Source organism: Dasypus novemcinctus, chromosome 5 (genome assembly GCF_030445035.2).
Source record: "Dasypus novemcinctus isolate mDasNov1 chromosome 5, mDasNov1.1.hap2, whole genome shotgun sequence".
Taxonomy (NCBI): domain Eukaryota; kingdom Metazoa; phylum Chordata; class Mammalia; order Cingulata; family Dasypodidae; genus Dasypus; species Dasypus novemcinctus.
In genome coordinates this window covers 18,866,500-18,883,227 of record NC_080677.1, presented here as the reverse complement: position 1 = coordinate 18,883,227, position 16,728 = coordinate 18,866,500, and the positions used below count along the sequence as shown (strand labels likewise).

Here is a 16,728-nt window from a genome sequence, read left to right as displayed (position 1 = left end):
GAGGCCATGACACCCTGTGTGACAAATCTAATGGGTGACAGAGCCGGGATGGGACCCCATGTAGTCTGATTCAAAGGATAGTGCACATTCTACATACTACCAGAGCCTTAAAAGACGGGATGCTTACATCCGGCCTTAATCTGATGAAATTTGAATGACCTAAGATAGATCTACCTAAATATTTTTTTAAATAATTTTTTAAAAGCCTGAGCTTATGCCTTGTAATTAAAGCACAGGATTTTCTGTGCATCACTGTGAAGAGAAAACCCAGACATTTTACTTATTTTGAAAGTTATATTCAAGAATGAAATATGCATTTAAAATTCCTTTTCTCTGAGATTAAATTTCACATCTGTAGCTAGGCTAAGGTGGGCAGACTGAACTACATACTTCAGAGGTAGTTGCTATGAAGGCTAAATTACAGGGAAGAAGAAGGTTGTTTTAGTCAAAGATTGTCAATTTAAAATAAAAAATAACACTTGTGAACACGATGTATATGCCAGGCAAAGAGATAGAAATGAAGACAGCAGAAACAAGCAAGTCGTGGACCTGGGGAGTTCATGAACCAATAGCAAAGAAACACAGTTACAATAAAGAGAAAATATGCTATGATTGACATATGTACAGGGGCTACAGCAATCGAGTGGATAGTTATTTCTGTTTTAGAGGCAGAGACAGAACAGAAAGATTTTCCAGAGTAGCTGATCCTTGAATTGAGTTGTGTGGTTAATTGACCAACAAATCCTGCCAATGGGCCAAGGGCGTTAAATTTGACCCAGGTCAAATTGGATTTGAACTTTTGTTTGAAGCCGTGGTCAATGAATCTTCCACATCATGGTCATTGACTCTGACCCTAGTTCCAGCCAATCCGCCATTGTTCCAGGCAATCTAGAGTGGGTGGACCCTCCAAAAATCTTCCAGACTCTAGGGAAACGAGTGCCGAGTTAATGCCTTTGTAAGGATAAGAAGATCAACATACGCGAAGAACACTGCACCTGGGCTCGGAATTATCAAATATGCATATGCACACTTACTAGAACATCTGCATGGTGCCTCTTCATTGCAAATACACAGCTTGTCCTGTGTTAAACCTTGCCCAGTCTCCATAGTCATTGGATTCATGAACAGTTTCTATAATCAAGGTTTTTGGAACGTCTAGAAGAAAAGTCACACAAATAACTTGTCAGGTGTCCCAATTTGGTCCAAGATTTACAATGTACTATTTTAAAATAGATAGATTTAGGGATTTTGATTGTTTACTGGGTTTTGCTCCATTTTGTTTCTTCAGTACACTCTTTCTTTTAAAACTCTTAGCTTATAAGCTTGATCTTAGACAGCAAAAGACTGATAGTTGGTCCCAGGAAAACCGAAACTATTAAGTAAACACAAAAGTACCTGGCTATAGTTTACAGCCCATTGGAGCCCCAATTCACGTGATCACAAGTCACACCATTTCTACAACCCAATGAAGTCACCATGTTGCAAGTATGCTGTTCTCCCAAATTGTATTGCACATTTTCAAATGGTTCCTTATTTCTCAAAAATGTTTGGTAAATATGCCCATTACTTGCTATGAGAATAGCACTAAAAAGCAGATGGATGTTTCCATGAGGCAGTTAATTCATACATGCAGCTTCTTTAAAGCTGCATATTTCTCCTATAACAATCCCACAAGCAGGGAGTCATAGAAAGATGATGCTGATGGACGGTGACTGCTCTGCCACTTGGCAACCCCTTACCCTGATGCCCAGGCTTACAGATGGAGCTAAGCTAAAAAAAGAAAGAATCTGGTCTTCTTCATTATGAGCACTTGATTCAGAATGAGCCCAGTGAACATACAACCAAATTCTACAGAACAGGTGTGTTTTCACGCAATTTGCATTTAGCTCCCCCAAAAAATTCCTTTTACTTTTCAGTCCACACATTCCAGATTTGATTTGGGAAATGTCATTGCTGTACTCATGAGTTGCTGCCAATTTACAACATCATATTATCTTAAACATCCAGGCAAGGTAATCCCCATGTAGGCTGAAATCTTTCAGCTGCTTAAACAGGCATCAGATTCAGGGTGGACTCTGGCAGTCATGGTATTTAATAGATTGGACTGACCATCTGGAACAAACTTTCATACAAAGTGCCATTTCCTCCTCATTCCAGAGAAACCTCACCCTGAGTTGCCCTTGGAGTTGGCTAAGGTGTTAGATCCACCTCCTGGGGAGTCAGGAATCCCCCTGAGGTCCCCATTAAGGTGGACTCAAATCCATCCTTAAAATTAACCCAACCTTCCCAGACCTAGAGAATGGATGACTAAAAGCCAGACTGATCTTTTGATGGAGTCTCAAGGTCTGAGCTAGACTTAGAGCCCAAGTGACAGTCCAAGGAAGGCTTCACTTACCATATTCACCTCTTGCTTCCCCTCCTCAACCAGAAAAGCATATATCCCTTAAGGAAGGGGAAATTTTCCAACAGTAGGCAAAACCTAAGGGTTTAAGGCAGAAACTTTTTAGGGGGAAATAGCCTTAATCTTTTGATAAATTCAAAACATCCAACAGTCACCATCTAATGCATTATCTCAATATGTGAAGACAAGTCCAGCAGATTGTAATCAGGGCAAAACTAAAATTTGTCCAGGGGTGGGCCCCTTATTTGGCTGGGGAGAACTTTTATAGACTTAGAACTCATGGAGCAAAATCATAATAATACATTTGCTGTCTGACTTTTATGGATGAGAACACGAATGTAAAGAAACCTCCAGCAATCAACAAATTGCAATAAAAAAGATGCCGAGTCCCCCTTCCTGAGCCTTTGTCCAATAGACCATCACCCTGTTTAAATTTCACAAGAATTTCTATTCTACCCCTTTGTATGTGAGCCAGAAAGAAGACAAAAATGGGAAATGTATGAGAGGAACAAGAAAGAGCCCAGCTTCCCAGTGTAATGAATGTTTACTGGGGGGAGGGCAGGGAGGCCCATGGAAGACAGTGGCCCAGGCTCCCAAATCTCTGAGCTTTAGCTTGAAATTATTGCTACTCCACACAATGCTTCACAATGCAATGGGACTGAAGTCCACAATTTGCTTTTCAACTCTCAGTGTTCTGGCAAAATGCAATCTGCCCAATCACACACACAGATTTAATTCCTAGACTCAAGGAACTAGCCAGGAGATAAAAGACAATGAAGGCTGAAGGGGAAGGGAAGAAACAGGATATAACTGACTTACAAAGACTCGCAACCAGAGTCATAAACCTGCCCATCACTGCACCACCAAGTCTGGTGGCAACACCAGCCCTGGGGCGGGCTCCTGATGTGCTGGTTAACTCAACTAATTCTAGGCATGGGGTTAACATAAGCCAAGATCTCACATTTGCTTTCCACAAGAGCTACTTAGCTTTGCTCAGAGAAACACTCTCCCCCCAACTCCACAGCACACTGGCAACCCCAGTCTGCTGCTCTCAAGATGTTTGCCACTTGTAAACATCTTGAGATGTGGGAGTGGGTGCGAGTGGGTGCAGGGAAAGGGCTAAGATGGGGTGTGACCCTCCTCAAAGGGTCTGTCTGGCCCCATCAATCTTCCACAGGTGGGACAGCAGCTGTGCAGTGGAACCTGGTGAATAATAATATTAAAGGGTCAAGGGAAGACAATGCCCCTCAGAAAATGTCATGCCCAGCCCCGGTCAGACCAGAGCCACCCTGGAGAGGGAGTTCAGAACGGAGGACCCACGTCCCCTCGTCAGAACCTCCTGTGATTCTTGTTAAAAAGGCATGTTCCTGCGCCCCACCAGGTGATTCTCATACCCACCCAATAAGAAACCACAATCCTAAAAGGAGGAACAGCTCCCTCCTCCATCTACTAACCCGCTCTTCTGAACTTCCGCTGTCCACCTTGCAAGGTTGTCAGCCACTTCTGCCCTCTCTCTCGGAGAGGGGCCAGGCCCCTGTCTCACTAGACCAGTCGGTCCCCCATGTCCCTCACTCCTCAAAGCCAGTGTTTCCCAACTAGTTTTTTTTATGATCACCCCTCCCCCTGCCAGGACCCATTTTAGACTATTTTTGCCTAATTGTCCCCTCGCCCCTATGAAATGTTAATGCCACAGATACACAGTATGTCTCTTTATGTACTGTGGCACTTTCTGGAACCACAAGCCATTGGAATATCTAAAACTTGCCCACACACACACAATCCAAATTTTGCCCCCTCGGAGGTTATATCAACCCTTTAAGAGTGTGTGATCTAAATAGAGGGGTCCCAAACGTAAAACCCTCCGTCTCAGCAGGCAGCAAGCCTGAGGAGGTCTGGGGATGGGCAGATGTGCCAGTCCACTAGTTGTTCCTGAGCCTAAATGCAGGCCAAGCACTGCCAAGTCTTCTAGAATTTCAAAAGGAGGCAAAAAATGCAGATTTTCTTTAAAAGTCTCTCCATGTTTCAATATTGGCGAATACTTTTTTTTAACAGTAGGAAAGCTGGGTTTTATTTGCAGACTGTTCATTTGCAACTTCTGCTGGAGGAATGTTCAAATGAAGACATGCACGGAGGGGCTCAAGGCTGCCGTGTGAGTGGATATGAGTGACCTCTTAGGATCTCCAGGGAGCCCTTGAGGCTGGGCCAGGCCAACATCCTGGGGATGTAAGCGCCAAAGATGGGGCTCCAGCAGGGAGCCACAATGCTGCCAAGCTTCCAGGGGCAGAAGCAGGGTTTTAATTAATCATATCAGCCACACCAGTTTTATAATAATCCGCCCGCACACAGGCTGTCAATGTGATTCACAGAAAGAGTCACCTTTCCTAGCCAAGCTCCCCACTCCGCCCTGCTAGCAGCCTTCCAAGCCCCCACAATGCTTTGCTCCTCCCTGCCTCCCCATCCCACCGACTGCAACACGGCCCCTCACTCTCCAAAAGCTGCCCTCTGGCTGAGGCCCCACCAAGCCTTCCCCCCTCACCTCCCCCTTCTCTGCACGCTCTGGTCTGGGCATTGCACCATTACTTCTTGATTATACTCTGCCTGGTATTTTTCTGTAATGTTCCTTACACATCCGTATCGATCCCCCAGGCCCCCTGTGGACTGTAAACCCCTCAGAGGTCGGGACTGCTTCATATCTTTCTCATGCTCCCTCCCTCCATGCAATGTAAGGGTCCCAGGAGTCATTGAAACAAATACTTATAGACTGATGGCAGTGGTCATACTGCTTTTTCATCCGTCCACAAATGAAATGAGGACCAATGGCATAAAAAATTCATACGGGACTTTTTAAAAATGTGAGGATAAAGGTACCGTGCGCACCCTCTGCTGATGATTCTCTTGATGGGGTCCATTTTCCTTAGGCAGGAGGGGCCCCTCCCCTATAATGAAAATCTGCACATGAGGCTACAAGATCCCACAAATATTAATATCCTTGTGTGAAAAGTCCTTGGAAAAGTGGCACTTGGGATGCAGATGTTTATTCTGTTTTATGATCCCAGGGGTTTCTATGGCCCTGGCCCAGAAGAGGGATACAGTTCTCCCTTGGACAAGTACTCGACTTTACTGAAATGGATGGGTTATTGTGCAGAAAGAGGAAAAGACAAGCTTTTCACCGAAGTCCAAGGGATGTGGAGAACAACAGAGGCGGCTTGCAGGGAGACTGGCTTCCCGACAGGCAGGACAGAGCAGCACTTTGAAATCCTCTGCCCTTCCCGTCCCATGCTGTCTCCAGCTTGGCGGACGCTCTTGTTTATCCAGGGATCAGTAGCTGGGGGGAGGAGTTTCATCTCCAGCTGTTGTGTCATTTTCCTTGGTAAGTCCTAAATTGACCACGTTATCAGGCACCAAAGGAGCCTTCCTGTGGCATTTTTTATCATGTGCCCTTTCAGGGGACAAAAGCGCCAGTGTCAGTAAATGACTATGGAGGGGAAAAGACAGTATTATTCTCCCAGCTTCCTAAGCATGCTTTTCTGAGGGGCTCGTGTCAACACAAGAAATTAGGCAACATTATCGTCAATTAACCTGACTAAGGGGCATCCAGGGAAGGGTAAAAAAAATTGCAAAATGATTTTCTCATCAGGGGCGTTTTTCAGCACTAAAAAAATCCCATTTAAGACATTTCAAATTGAAACCCTCCCCTCTTCAAATTTTTGCACAATAGTTGCTCATATTTACCGGCCAAAGGGCGCTGCAGCCCCCATAGCAAGGGGGAGGTCCCCACACTGGCCGTGAGAGGCTCAGCCCTCGGAAGCAGGCTCCTGCGTTGTGAGCTGAGCTGTGGCTGGGTCTGGGATGGCACATCTCCAAGGCTGATTTGAGGTGTGACGAGTTGAGGAGGGGGCTTGGGGCGCCTTCCCCAGGGTGATCCAGAGAACCTTCTGCCAAGCTGGTCTCCCGATGCTCTGCTGTTAAGGAGAGCCACTCTCTTATAAACCCAGATAAACAGGGAGGACTCGGCTGTGTGTTGACATGTTGATCCTGTTTTTAAAAACATCTCCACAGATCCTCAAACGGCAGCGGGTGAGGTGGATGGGGTTAATCTGGAGGAGATCCGAGAATTTGCCAAAGCTTTTAAAATCCGGCGCCTGTCGCTTGGCCTGACCCAGACTCAGGTGGGGCAGGCGCTCAGTGCCACAGAGGGCCCCGCGTACAGCCAGTCGGCCATCTGCAGGTAACCCGTGCCCGCATGCTGTCCCCTCTCCTGGCCGGCCCGGGCCGCCTCGGTCCTCGTGGCTCCGCTTTTCTTCTCCGGGTGGGCAAAGCTGGAGGGGCAGCGCGCGGGAGCCGAGGGTGGGGCGGCCGTGGGTGGGAACTGACGCTCTACAGTGCCAATCCAGGTGCTAACACAGAGCTGGGGTCCTTGCCTGATGACCCCTGTCAACTCACAGAGGACTTCCAAGGTGGTCTCATTGGAAACACCCTGCCCGAGGCTGGGGGCCGGGGGGTGGGCTTCCTCCAGCACCACACTCCTTTGTGGCTGAGAGCCCGTTTCCTCTTCGCAGTCCCTGGCCCTGATGGTGTGCACACTCCCGCCATTTCTGCCCAGAGATGGCTATGAGGATTTGCCAAGAAGGAACGCATTAAAAAGAAAAGGAACCGCTATCTTGAAGCAATTTTTTAAACTTGCCTTCCCAGACTCAGCTTTAAAAGCGTATTTTATAAAGAAGCAGCAGCTTTAAATGGCCCAGGAAACGGGAGGGAGAATCTGGCCTAACCTTAGCCTCCCCTCACCCCCACCCCCCAAATTAAAGAAATAAATGACAGAATCCCGCCTTGGTTGTGTTCAAGTTGACCTGGGTTACGGCCTCAGCTGCAGGCCCCATGCATGTGTGTGTGTGTGTGTGCGCGCGTTGCACTAATCCCATGTTTATGCATGAGGTGCCAAGGCACTCGGTGAGAGCTTTTGCCTCTTGGGCAATGCCTTCCGAGTCCTCTTCCATCAGGAAAAGCCAAGAAACCAACTCTAAACTCATTTAAGTGGATTTTGTTCTTGGTGATCCATGAAATGCTGTCTTTTTATCTCCTCTTTATACTTTTAATGTATTCCCCAAAGGACGGAAGTGTACTTTTCCTGCAGTTTAAGACTAAGGTTATAAATAACATCAGTATGGGGTAGTAGCTTGCAGCTCACATTTTGCTCAATGATTTTCCATAAAACCCATTGATTGTTGTTAAATACAAAAAGCACCATAGGATCCTCTGACTTCTATGGCCTCCCCTACTGTTTTTTCTTATAAGATACCTCCCTGTAGAAAATAACCTTTATTCAGCCTATACAAGGAAACCACTGCTGGGAAATTTGTTTCAAGGCTTGTATATGTTATTCCAAACAACATGTACCGAAGCATCAACACTAACAAGCAGCATCAACGATATGAATACTCTCCACTCCCTGTTGGGAAACACTAATTTTGTTTCATCTTGACAGCCTTGGGATAAAGGCAGCCACAGGTTTTTATGCTGTTGCCAATTTGCTATTGTTGCTCAATACCTCTTTGGCTTATTTTTTAGCCCTAAAATGTGATGGCCCTTTATTGGTTTGAGGGCTAGTTAATGTTTTTACTATTTTGTGTAGTTTTTCTTGGGCATTCCCAAGAAACTATGTTGATTTCTAAGGTCTTCCCCAGGGGGCAGAACCAAAGCAAACAAACAAACAAAAAAAACCAAACCAGCCTATGGTTATAATGAAAGGAGACCTTGGGAATTCATTATATAATAGAACATGCCTTGACTTTCTGGCCTTTCTCTACCTTCCAGTGTTTCCGTGAGGTAGCCTTACAAGCTATCCAACAAGAAATGAAAAGTCTTGAGAAAGACCTAGGTCTGACATTAGGACAGTTTCATTTAAAGGGTGCATTTGAGCCCACGCACCCCTGTGACCCCTCTCCCTTGTTAGCTGTGGTGACTCCTAGGTGCTGCTTTGAGGAGGCTCTCTGTGTCAGAGACACAAAGGAAGAAAACCTTGCAAAACCCTAGACATCCTTTTCACAAGCTTCAGCCGTCAGTGCTGTATAAAGCCTGCTGTGCTATCAAGAGTATAAGCCTGGGGTTCTGACAGTGAATGACGACAAAATGTGGTGCATAGCAAATTGGTATGGCGATGAGAAACTTTGGGGAGCTTGCCAGCAGTGCCAAGCTCATTAAATGACATTAAATGATTCGTTCCATCTGTATTGAAAGCAAAATGTACTTCTTCCCTGCTTGATTGGTAGTCGATGTTGTTGTTCTTTTCTAAAGTAAACAAATAACTCCATGAACTATGCATGGAAGGGAATGCTGAGGAGAATCACATTAGAAATTGATACCATTTGTGCTGCTCACCACAACAAAAGATATGGTGCCAAAAATAAGATTACGGCACATAATGGAAGCTATCCTTTTCTGTCCCTTTGCAAGCATCCTTACAAAACATTCTGACTGACTAAAGCAGGTTCACGTTAATTCTGTGAGAACGGACCGTTGTAATAACATGCAATCCGCAGTCTGAGCACTGCTGTTTTCAACAGCATTGAACACTTTAACAGAGAGAGGGCAATTCTTTGTATCCAAACTTGTCGTATTGGATGGTTGTAAATCTGGGTTTAGAACGAACAAGCAGACAAACGAAAAGAAAGAGGTGCCTTTTTGTATTTCATTGAGAATATGAATTAAGTTCCAGGATGACCTCTTAAAACACTCTATATAATTTTTTCCAAGATGCTTCATATTTTTTAAAGCCAATGTAGCAAAGAATGGGTGATGGCAATTGATATCTAGAAGACCTCATTTACAGAAAATGGCATCATTCAGGTACAGTTCGCAGATATCTCACATTAAACACAGCTTGATGCCCTGGTGCAAAAGTCAACCATTATGCCGGGCAGTGTTTGGAAGGAGTGAGGCTTAGTACAGCCAGGGGTGGAGAGTTCTTAGAGAGCAGTAAAGTAGCAATGGGTTGTTTTACCATATGCTCACATATGGTGAAAATTGTGATCCAAAGAGAGAGCTGAGAGAGAGGTTAAACTGAGTCACAAAAAAGAGAGTTTTAAATGGCACATCCCAGGTGCCATCCCTGACTGTATAAGAACTATAACATTTTCTTCATCGAGTCAATGTGAGGGTGGGGGGGATGGGACGGACTTTAAAAAAGCCAAATATAAAGCATGAAAAGAATGATTGGGAAAAAAAAAAAAAGGACCGTCTTTGATATCACTTCCGGGTGTTCCTCTTTGCCTTAAGGATTCTGAGGATTGGGGAAACGATGCTGGTGCAATTCGAATGAAAGCTTTGACCTCTGGGCCTGCAGGGGGAGATCTGAGTCGCGCTTGTTTTTCCTTCCACCGCTGTCCCGTGTCTTGCTGTTCTCCCCGCGTCTCCTCGCCCTCGCGTCTGCGTGTCTGTCTGGGTGTCTGCGTGCTGGCGGGGGGGTGCATCGCATGCCCTGGCACGAAGCATGCTTGGAGGAGGGCGGGCGCTGGCTGCAGAGCTCAGGGACGGCTACCGGGCCGCTGGCTGTGAATCTGGAGTGACTTCGCTCTGCCAGCCCGTCAGGCAGGCAGGCAGGAGGCCCACCCTGGCCGAGGACGCAGTGTAAGACTGTTCTTTCTCAATTCTCCCCCCAGACACACCATCCTGAGAAGCCACTTTTTCCTACCACAGGAAGCCCAAGAGAACACTATAGCTAGCAGTCTGACAGCCAAACTGAACCCTGGCCTTTTGTATCCTGCCAGGTTTGAAAAGCTGGACATCACCCCTAAAAGTGCCCAGAAGATCAAGCCGGTGCTTGAGCGGTGGATGGCTGAGGCTGAGGCCCGCCACCGAGCAGGTATGCAGAACCTGACCGAGTTTATCGGGAGCGAGCCGTCCAAAAAGCGCAAGCGGCGCACCTCCTTCACGCCCCAGGCCCTCGAGATCCTCAATGCCCACTTTGAGAAGAACACACACCCCTCGGGGCAGGAAATGACCGAAATTGCCGAGAAGCTGAACTATGACCGGGAAGTAGTTAGAGTTTGGTTCTGCAATAAGAGGCAAGCCCTGAAGAACACAATTAAACGCTTAAAACAGCACGAACCGGCCACGGGCGTCCCTCTGGAGCCCTTAACAGACTCTCTGGAAGAAAACTCCTGAAGAGATGCCCACCTCGTAATCAAAAGTGAAATTCACAGACACGAAACTCCACCCTCGGGACTCTGCCAAAAAAAAAAAAAAAAGAAAAAATTAAAAAAATTTAAAATGTTTTAAAAATTAAAAAAAAAAAAATCCCCAGCCATCACCCTTGTAAGTAAGAGACTAAGAAAACTACCAAGTGGACAGAATGGTTTACTAGTCCATTGGTTTTCAAAAAAACAAATTTTTTTTTTTCTTGGAAATTTTTAAACCAGGAACACACCACCCTGAAGATGTGTGTGGCAGGATAGATTCCTCCCCCACCTGTCTCCCCAAAGCCAGTTTTTTAATGGACTTAAAGCGAACCAAATAAATAACCACATACTTTTTTCTGTATATTATGAAAATGTGAACTCGTTTTGAGGAAAAAGAAAACAAACAAAACAAAGCCAAAAAGACACAAAAAACCACAAAACAACAAAATAATAACACTTTTCTCTTGTCAAAAGTGAATACAAGCCTGCCACCTGGAGGAGGGACCGCATCCCTCCAGGTACTAAGTGCTGATTCATTCTGAAACCTATTAACCAAAGTCAGAAACACGGCATTGCAAACACCATGGTTAGTCTCCTTCTTCTCTGTGCGTAAAGTTGTTACAAATTTTTACATTTGTACTTGTCAGAAAAATAGGACGCCTGATTTCTCCCATCTACTGTCGCCGCTATGGGGTGTGTGCCACCATGGAAGCGATTCTGTGAGGCTCACTCTTGCTTGCTTTCTTTCTTTCTTGTTGTTTTGTTGTGTTTTTTGTTTTGTTTTATTTTGAGAAAAGTTCTTTTTTCTGTTTTCTGTTTGGGGGTGGGGGTCAGGCATCCTGGATCGTGTGCCAAAGCATTTGTTGCTTCCTTCTCACTTTGACTTAGGGGTTTGAAAAAAAGGGGGAAAAAAAACAGAGCTCGTGTTTCTCTTTTTCTCTCCATTTCTCCACCTCCCCTGTGCGTGGACTCCAGGGTCTGCAGGTAGGGCCTCCGAAGTGGGGAGGAACAAAGTGTCTTTTCCACTCAGATCTAGTGGAATGCAGTAGAGACTCCAGAATAACTAGGGCTTTGCTTGATGAACTGTCAACACTGGCATAAGCCGTAATTGTGCTCACCATCCACACCAGAGCTTGGGATTTTTCTCAGTCTGCTGGCCACGTACATGGAGAGCTGACCAAAACTAATTTTGTAATATAAACATAAGCTGCACATTTGGTTCAATACTTACATCTATTTTATGCTTCTGTGCAAAGCAATTTCTCTCAGAAGTCTGATAGCCAAAGAAATGTCTCAAGATTTCAGTCAAAGTACACACACAGCATGCACACACCCATTCTCACACACAAAGAATCAGGCCCAAAAAGAAAATACGGCGGCAGATCCTGTTAATCTCCTCTTTTCTGCTACTCCTTTCATTCCAATTATGATGGCAGACTTTTTCGGGGGGGTGGGGGGCAGTAATTTGCTGTTGGAATCTATAAATGGAGCCGAAAGTTGGCAGACAAATTTAAGCAATTAGAATTGGGGGCTGGTTTCTTGGGGGAGAAAGGAAGTTTGAATAGTGAAGTGTCTCCACTAAAAGAACAAAAGAGAAGTGGCTTATCTAACACATCAGAATAGCCTTCACTATTAGACCTAGAGGATGATTTCAATTTTTAAAAATAAGTCACCCAAAAGATATATGGGCCAAAATAACCTTGTAAGCCAGAAGGAAACACTGAGACGACGGGGGTTGGCTATGCAAATTAGCCCTCGGTTCCTGCAGATGATGTTTTCTTCCAAGTATAGGCAGAAGGTGTTTAGTTAAAGGGGCAAGCAAAAAAGAACCATCAATTTGCCTGCTATTGAAATGTAAATATTTCTGAATAGTTCATTAATAATCATGCTCATGTCCTATCTAAAAGAAATTTTTGAAAGAAAAAAAGAGAAACCTCACCTCAAGTTGCCCAACTGATTACAATCACCATTTTCTTCCCCTAACAGCTCCTTCCTCAATGGGGACTGAGCTTTTCCTTCTGTTGGCTCCTTGCTGGTGCTATAAATGCTACAGTATAATTTCCCCCCAAGATGGATTTATGCAGCAATCAGAAGACTACCAGCAAGGAACCTCTAAAAGAAATCCTGAAAGTGGAACCAGTCGCTTGTAAAGATGTTTCCATTTTGCCAGTCTGATGCTAATTGGATCACAGCTAGCCTGACCTTCATTGCCAACATCATATACACATTTGCCAAATTAAAAACTACACAAATACCAATAACCCAGAAACCCAACAATCTATTGATTAAAACAGATTTTGTATTCTCCTAGGACCTGCTCCAAATTCCATCAAGCAAAGCTCCCAAGAAGAAAAGTTAACAAGATAACATATGACGGGTGTTCAATGTTTAAATATATACCAGCAGCGGTTACATAAGGCCTGCTCAGTTCTGACTATAATTGGGAGGGTATAACTAGGACAGTGGATATATAAAATAATGTGATCTTCCAGAGCAGAAAAAAAATGGAATATATTCATCCCACAGTCATAAAAGCATTCACGTGCAGTGATTTTTTTATAGTTTTATAATTTTATATTGTTTTATAAATTATTTATAAGCTGTTGTAATGCTTCTTATATTAATTTTTTACAGATAAATTTTTTGCTACAAGGCATAAAAAGGTGCCTGAACAGATTCTTATGAATATAAATTATAATGTGTAACTCTTTGGGACCACACCTCTTGCTTAACCTTATTACAACATTTCTTATTTCCACTTGTAAGCAACTTCCTCTACCAATAGCATTTAAGTGTCTCTTATGTTTCCATGAACTGAAGGTCGAGGTTGCCGCCAAAAACAAAATAAAAGCCACTTCAGGCATATGTGATTGTATTTCAAGCTTTGATATCTTTCTCAGCTCTTCCTAAAGTATTGCCGTCTTCATTTTCTTCTCTATTAAAAAAAGAAAGAAAACTGGTGTTACATTTTGCACTTGTACGTGGGGATTTTTTAAAATTCTTTTTCAACCAAAAACATTTTCAGCATTTGAGAGTTTTAATTACACTGCAAGGTTTTGGTTTCTATCTGTTGTAACCACACAGATACACACACACACAAAGACACAAACACTAAAGAGAATAAGAAAGCAAAAGGAGAAAGGAAAAACACACACACAAGTAGAGGCGTATCAAAGAACTCAAGCTATAACCAAAAAGAAATCGTAAAATGCCTTTGCTCATCTTCTCTACGCTGGACCAAAGCTCAATGTTTGTAGGTATATGCACATTGTATAGATATGGCTAAATGTTGCTGACAATCTTGCAATACTAAACTGTTCCTATTTTAAGAAAAAAAAAAAAAAGAAATACAAACTGTTCGTCAGTGTTTTACCTCAGCACTCTACTTGTACCCGGTTAATGACCAAGCTTAAAAAGATGGCGACAAAGGAAATCGAATTTCATTTCAATGTTTGACTGTAAAATCTGTTTGGATAACATTTTGTAATGAGCTTTTTGTCATGTGATTTGCTTGTCTTCAACTTGAAATTATGTGAAGCACTTTTGTTTATTTGTTGTCAAGAAAGTGATTTTTTTTGTCCTCTGTGCTATGATCTAGACTGGTCACCAGGGTCACCGAGGAGCCACCGCAAAGGGCTTTTCTTCTCCATGCCTGGAGCAGGAAGCAGGAAGGAGGGCAGGAAAATAGACTGGGTTGTTTTGAAAAAATTGTCATGATGAGAAGTTGATATGATGGACTTGTGACCAAGAAGCCAAACTGGATATTTAAAAGCTCCTTTCTTGCTCTGATATTGAAACCAAAGCTGATTTATCTGCACAGATTGCTTAACATTAAAAAAAAAAAAAAAACTGACAAAACTGTACTTAATCTAGAGCAATATCTGTATGGTCAGTAAAGCTGCACTTTGTGTATTTCTTAACAGCTTCAGATCTGTCACTTTTAATTTGTACCATAAAAATAAAGAATTGTTTGACATGAGCTTCCAAGTGTGTCTTGAACTCAGGTATGTCGTTTAAATTGTAAGCATTTGAATAAGCATACACTGCAACCTCAAATGTTTATTAAAGAAGGGGTCAAGCAGACTGGTTAATATTGTGACGATTTTAACTTTTCAAATGAAATACTATATTCATTAGGACTCCTTTGGTTGCAAGTGACAGAAATCCAGCTTAAGCTTGTTAAAAATGTAAAAAGAGAGAGAAAGCTCTGCTCTTTAACTGGGATGTCCTGTTGTGGAGCTCAAGTATGGCCGGATCCTGTGGTTCCAGTGATGTCATCAGAGCCCTGCCTGACCTGCCTGGGTCCCTCCTCAGATGTGTTTGTTAACTCTCAGCCCCAGGACACTGAGTCAGGTGCCTGTCTATGAACCAACCACTGTTAACCTGGGAATGGTGTAGCTGACTTGTCCCTCCTGGGTCACACACTCATCCCACTCTGTGGTGGAGGGATGGGGCCTCGTGGTGCCCAATCCCCACGACCACACAAAAGAGGAAGTCTCGATAGACGCAGAAGGCTGAAGATGAGACATGATCTCGAGCAGGCAATACTCAGAGCTACCACCTTCTACTCCTGACAGCCAGCTGTGAGCCAGGTGTTGTATAGAGTTTTGCTGGGAAAGAGTTTTGCTGCTCTTAAGTAAAGTCTTTAATTGCATGTTCTGGTAATTTTGGGCATTCACAATATCCTGCTTGATATTCAATGGGATAGAATGGATGAGTTAATGTTGTATATAATTTGCTAATTCAGAAGGAAGACAGGAGCATCTTGCTAAAGAAAGCAGAGAAAAAAAATCATAATATGTAGAATCACGAATGCCATATTTTTAGTGACCCTTAGCAAACATTTCTTATGCCACATGATGATCCAAATTTCAACTTCCTGTTCTTTTTGATAAGAAGCGTTTTGCAGCAAGCAATAGAACCAAAACTCTGAGTGACCATGCCTTATAAATGAGCAAGGAAAGTGGCCAGGAATCTAACTATAAGAGAAGCAAAAAATTGCTGCTGCTTCTGTCCCAGTGGGTGGGGACAGGCAAAATAAAGTCATTTATCCAGCTTTCTTCCTATCTGAAATTCTCTAAAAATATTCTGGGCAAAGGTCCTGCTCATGATTACACTTGTTGTTTGACTTAGGAGACTCTAAAATGTCTTCTTTTAAAAACAGTCAAGCAGCCATCATTTAAATTCAATCGTTCAGATTCCACAAATATCTGCTAAGCACTTCATATGTGCCAGAAACTTCTATATGCTGAGAACTCAGAAATAAATGAAAATAATCTTTGACTTCAAGAAACTCATATTAATTGTGAAAAAAGTTATATTTCTCCAGAAACTGAAATCATCACTTGCTTCTTGTTATAATATTTCACAAATAAAATGAATTTCAAAATTCAAATAATGAAAAGCAGTGCATGAGGCCGACTTCCAGACAAAAAATGAATGTGTAAGAATAACCTGGACTTAGAAGACAATCACCAGTATCTGTTTTAAATGATTCCCAAAGCTGTTCCAATAATAATTTTCCACTAAACTAACCATATACACATAAACTATTCAGTGGCAAGTGTAGCAGGATAATGGTTGATGAGTTTAATCAAAAATCTATGGTAGGACAGAGTTCAGAACCAGCCAGTTGCTAGCAAACAGTTCTAGGCTCCTCATTCGTTGTTCTGCCCTCAGAAAGGAATCCAAGCAGGCAGCAGTTCTGATCCATTTGGCTTATCTCCCATACCATGAGTTAAACCATCGTCGGTAGAAGAAGGTAACAGCTAAGGAGGTTTTCGTGTATTGAAAAATCGAAAATCTTCCTAAAATATATGAAACATTTCTGTGTTTCCTTAAAGCAGAAGATTATGAAAATGACTTACCCTCCTCGCAATGGACTTTCTCCTTCTGTTTGCTTTATCTTCTTAATGGCTCCAACTATCAGCCATCCACTAGCAGAATCCAGGACTCATCTTAACCCACCTACACACACACACACTCCAAGCCACCAAGTCCTGGCAATGCTGCCCCATAAGTTCCTTTTGAATCTGTCTTCTGGTCTCTACCCCACCAGCTACTTCTTAGTTCAGCTTCTTCTGACTCTCATCTACATTTCTGTAACATTCTCCTATAGCTCTACCCATCTTATACTTGCCACCAGAACAA

The 16,728-nt window shown here is 43.4% G+C and overlaps 1 protein-coding gene and 1 long non-coding RNA gene across 3 annotated transcripts in view; one reads left to right on the top strand and one right to left on the bottom strand.

Moving 5' to 3' along the window:
- The window catches only part of POU6F2 (POU class 6 homeobox 2), a 382,627-nt gene extending 368,062 nt beyond the window's left edge, over positions 1-14,565 (top strand). Inside the window, exons 1-3 of one of the 2 annotated variants that reach the window (XR_011648785.1) lie at positions 6,188-6,277; positions 6,461-6,629; positions 6,961-7,224. Coding sequence is in view for 1 of the 2 variants with exons in the window: in XM_071215088.1 (XP_071071189.1) it covers positions 6,461-6,629; positions 10,168-10,564 (566 nt within the window). In the remaining variant the exon portion in view is untranslated. Of the gene's footprint in view, positions 1-6,187; positions 6,278-6,460; positions 6,630-6,960; positions 7,225-10,167 lie in introns of those variants that run through there. The other variant, XM_071215088.1, reaches the window with a different exon arrangement.
- LOC111765153 (uncharacterized) overlaps positions 13,425-16,728 on the bottom strand; it is a 49,951-nt gene continuing 46,647 nt past the window's right edge. Inside the window, exon 6 of the long non-coding RNA XR_009185755.1 lies at positions 13,425-13,513. This is a non-coding gene — a long non-coding RNA (uncharacterized lncRNA). The remainder of the gene's footprint in view (positions 13,514-16,728) is intronic.